Source organism: Chrysochloris asiatica, unplaced genomic scaffold, assembly GCF_000296735.1.
Source record: "Chrysochloris asiatica unplaced genomic scaffold, ChrAsi1.0 scaffold00008, whole genome shotgun sequence".
Taxonomy (NCBI): Eukaryota; Metazoa; Chordata; class Mammalia; order Afrosoricida; family Chrysochloridae; genus Chrysochloris; species Chrysochloris asiatica.
This window is the reverse complement of record NW_006408526.1, coordinates 11,077,258-11,082,129: the sequence shown is the minus strand read 5'-3', so window position 1 is coordinate 11,082,129 and position 4,872 is coordinate 11,077,258. Positions and strand designations below refer to the sequence as shown.

General features: G+C 34.8%; 1 protein-coding gene across 2 annotated transcripts in view; it reads right to left on the bottom strand.

Moving 5' to 3' along the window:
• The window catches only part of DYNC2H1 (dynein, cytoplasmic 2, heavy chain 1), a 369,106-nt gene that overhangs the window by 344,280 nt on the left and 19,954 nt on the right, over positions 1–4,872 (bottom strand). For both annotated transcript variants that reach the window (XM_006833779.1, XM_006833780.1), the window contains exons 7-10: positions 2,459–2,593; positions 2,232–2,345; positions 2,026–2,137; positions 1,437–1,561 (exon numbers count right to left, since the gene is read on the bottom strand). In XM_006833779.1, the coding sequence (XP_006833842.1) occupies positions 1,437–1,561; positions 2,026–2,137; positions 2,232–2,345; positions 2,459–2,593 (486 nt within the window). The remainder of the gene's footprint in view (positions 1–1,436; positions 1,562–2,025; positions 2,138–2,231; positions 2,346–2,458; positions 2,594–4,872) is intronic.

Genomic DNA, 4,872 nt, shown 5'->3' with positions numbered 1-4,872 from the left:
TTTTGCTGTGTATAAGGTCGCTATGAATCAGCATCGACTCAATGGCACCTAACAACAACAATATAATAGCAAACACACACACAACTCATCAAAAGGTATAGGATAAGAGCAAGTATGGTCCAAAAATATGTGTGCCCCACTGACATTCAGAGAAAACTCTAAAACCTTTAGCAATCCTTTAAACATGCTGAGAAATAATTTTGGTCAACACCTACAAATGATTTGGCTAGTAACTCAAACAATAATTATGCCAATTTAATGGAAATTCTCCCCAATTACACGAAGAACAATACAGTATCCTGGAAAGCTGACTAACCAGTTAGACATAATCTCCCAAAAAATAAACTCTAAAAGATATAAACTTTAACCATTAAAGCATTGAATATTTCGTCTTTAATAGTCTATGAACTCTTGTTCTTAACGTCACACTATCATCAATTAATACTTATATTTACTGAGCATGAATCAAATACAAGACACTGTACCACAGACTAATTAGTAGTCCATAAGATTTTTGTGTTGATTTTAGTCATCCCATAGCCAGGGTCAGCAGTTGGAAACTACCAGCTGTTCCGCAGGAGAAAGATGAGGCTTTCTGCTCCTGTTAGGATTTATAGCTTCAGAAACCCTATAGGATCGCTATGAGTTGGGCCCAACTCCACGGCACATAACAACAACAACAACATAGTCATTTAAACCTATAAATTGCTGTGACTGCCTTAGGCAATGCCACAATTACTTATCACCCTTTCAAGCTAAAGTAATTTAGCTACAAAAATATGCTTGCAGATACATTTCACAGCTACTGGACTGCTAGGTCAGCAGTTCAAACCCACTAGGCGCGCCTCAGAAATTCTATACAGGGTCACTATGAGTGAGTTGGAATCGACTTGATGGCACTTAACAACAACAACAAACATTTTTAAATTATTTTCAAAAGGTTTTCAAATGCAGTGTAAAATACATTTACTTTTTGAATAAAACTTCTTTAGGAAAGTATTTATGAGTTATGCTAAGTGATCTGACAGTTATCTCTACACAAGGAATAAGCAATACCATCAGAACTTCCTCAGCACATTTTTTCAGACATTCATACTTAACATGAAAATCATCTAGAGGTGCCAAAGGAAACAGTGAATTTTTTTAAATGTTTTACTATAGTTCTAGAAAAGAGCTCTGGTAGCATAGTGGTTACGTATTGGACTGCTAACCTCAAGTTCAGCAATTCTAAACTATCATCAATTCCATTGGAGGAAGATGAGGCTTTCTGCTCCCATAAAGATTTACAACCCCAGAAACCCTATAAGGATCAATGTGTGTGGGAACCAGCTCTACAGCACAAATCCATTACCTCCACCACAGTTCTAGAATGCCTTCTATAGGCCTTAGCTTAGCTCATTTTTAAATTAGCATTCAACTTTTATTAAAAGCAATACCTTCAGCTGCAACTGACGAACCCAGACTATATTATTGACAACTTCTGAAAGATTTTTCCCAGAAAGGGGTCCAGATGCATCACCAGGTGTTCCTCTACACCGATTCTCAAAGTCTAACCGAAAATCTAAAAAATTTAAATCAAGCAAAAGGATTACATTCAGCAAAGACATCCTAAGTGTCTTCCATGTACCACGCACTAGATAAGGTGTTATATTAAAAGCTGATCCTAACCCTCGAGGATCTTGCCATACATAAAGGGAGACAAAGAAGGAAAAGAAGATCTTAGTTCAATAAAATCTGTCATTTATAAAGAAATTACCATATTTTACATGAATAAGATGTGCTATGTGGTTTTCACAAATGACACAACCCCTTCACACACTATGTATGTTACGTGTGTATGTGCACATTATTTCCATGTGTGCATTATTTGCGTGGACAAGCTATATACAAACATATGGTAGTAAATTAATTTCAGCAGATTGTCAGAATATGTACTCTTCATCCCAAATGATACGCAATAAAGAAATAAGTAATTTAATAAAATAATTTCTAAAGCAAATACTACAATTTCTGATAAACTTTTACCTTTAACTGAGTCCACAAGTCTTGCCAGTAAAGTTTCTCTTTCTAACATCAATTCTTTGCTTATAGTTGGACGCTTCACCAAATCTTTATATTTCAGAAATGCTTGAAGGAGCTGAAGTAAAATAAAATAAACGTGTGTTCATCTAAAATGTTCAACTTAACCAGACCTCTTAAAATAGCTTAAGAGAAATATTTTAATATTTTACCTGCTGTGGACTGTCCTGAATTTCTGAAATAAAATTTTTCAATTTTACTGCTATTTTTTGTTCTGCAGGTGCAATAATTTTTTCATATTGAGAGACCGCAGCTTTCCACAAAGGCTTAAAGCAAATTAACAACAGTTAAATTTTAATATTTTTTAAATGTATTTACCTATAAAAATAAAAGCATGAACAGTAAGGTATATGAATATACAAACATATATATACTCAACCTCAGTATATGGATTATATTGCACAGGATTCAAGCCAGTGAATGGTTCAAATACTCGAGTTAGACCTATGGTTTTCTCTTCAGTGCAAGGCAAAAAATAGAGTAGCTTCTCATAAATTGTTCTAACAGCCAAGACCTAAAATATAAAATATTAATATAATGATTTTTAAAGTAAAAAAAAAGAAAAGATCTGCACAAATAGGTCTAGAATCTAAAGACATTAGGCAAAAATTTTCTTTAAATTAGATTTGAACAATGAACAATAAAACTGAAATTATATGCCTCAACATTACTACTCATCAAAAGTCAAATGTTTATCAAGCCAACATCAATGTGACCAATCTGATGAAAATATAAGAAATCTAAATATTTGAAAACTGTGTTTAAAGTTTCTTTAAACTTTTAGCCTGTCCTCCTCAATATGGTAAAAATAAAATTACAGTTTTATTATTCTGAATTGCATCATACTTTTAATAACAAAATTATATCTCAACAGCCCTGTTGTTGTCATTAGATGCCATCTAGTCGATTCTGACTCATAAGGGCCCCATGTCCAACAGAACACTACACTACTTGGTTCGGTGGCATCTCACAATGGTTGCTATGTTTGAACTCACAGTGGCTGTCACTATGTCAATCCATCTTATTGAAGGTCTTTCTCTTTTTCACTGACCATTCACTTTACCAGACATGATGTCCTTCTTAGGAACTGGTCCCTCAAGACAACATGTCAAAGAATGAGAGACAAAGTTCTAAGGAGCTTCTAAGGAACATTCTGACTGAACTTCTTCCAAGACAGATTTGTTTGTTCTTCTGGCAGTATATGATACTTTGAATATTCTTTGCCAAAATCATCATTCAAATGCATTGACTCTTCTCTGATTTTCCTTATTCATCATCCAATTTTCACATGTTATGAGATGACTTAAAATACTAAGGCAAACTCCTCAAATTTTGCTCATGAACACCTTAAAGAAAGAAGTCTTGTGCAGCAGACTGGCCTGATGCAATAATTTTTTTATTTCTTGATTTCTGCTTCTATAAATGTTGATCGTTGATCTAAATAAAATGAAGTGTTCAACAACTTAAACTTTTTCTCCATTTATCATGATGTTATTTATTGATCCAATTGTGAGGATTTTCACTTTCTTTACATTAAGAAGCAATCCATATGAAATGCTGTAGTCTCTAATCTTCATCAGAAAGTATTTTGAGCCTTCTTCACTTCCAGCAAGCAAGGTTGTGCCAGCTGCATATGGCCATTTACCTAATACACAGATTAAATAACTAATGAGAAAGGATATACAACCTTGGTGCAAACCTTTCCTGATTTTAAACAATTCAGTAACCTCTTGTTTGGTTGGAACAACTATCTATGTGCAGGTTCATTATAAGCACAATTAAGCATTCTGGAATACAATTCTTCAAAATGTTATCTATGGTTTGGTATGATCCACACAGTTTAATTCCTTTACATAGTCAATTAAGCACAAGTAAACATCTTTCTGGAATTTCTGCTTTCAGCCATGCTCTATCTGACATCAGTGAGGATATCCCTCATACCACATCCTCTTCTGAAAACTGTTTGAATTTCAGGCCGCTCACCATCGATGTACCACAGCAGCCATTACAAATTTTACATGCATGTGACATTATATTTTTCAATGATCTTCACATTCCATGGAATCACCTTTCTTGGGAATTAGCACAAATATGTATCTGTTCCAATCAGTTGGCCAGGCATCTGTCTTCCAAATTTCTTGGCATACACGAGTCACTGCCTCCAGCACTATATCAGTTTATTGAAACATTTCAGTTAGTATTACGTCAATTCCTGGAACCTTGTTTTTCATCTATGCTTTCAATGTAGCTTGGACTTCCTCTTTCACTACCATCAGTTCTTGACCATATGCTACCTCTTAAAATGGTCCAGCACTGGCCATTTCTTTCTGGTAGAATGATTCTGTGTATTCCCTATATTTTCTGTTGATGCTTTCTGCATCATTCAATAGTTTGACCATGTTGATACTACTGTTAGAGTGCTGTCACGTCAGTTCCTACTCATAGAGAATCTATATAGGGTTTCTGAGGAGTGACAAATGAGGTGGAACTGCCGACAATGGGTTAAAATCACCTTGCGGTCCAGTGCTTATCCTACAGCACCACAACAGGACTCCAATTCTTGAATTTGTTCTTCAGTTCTTTCGGCTTGAGAAATGCTGAGTGTGTTCTAACTCCAGATCTTTGCACAGTTCATTATAATAGTTGGTTTTGAGTGGAGAATTGAAATTTTATGGTCAGCTCTTTTACTTACTCATTTCTACCAGCTTTAGCTTCTCCTCACTCAAGAGTAATTTTCAGTCTCTTCTGATACGCGTTTTGGCCTTTTCTTTCTTCACTGTCCTTTTTTTTTTT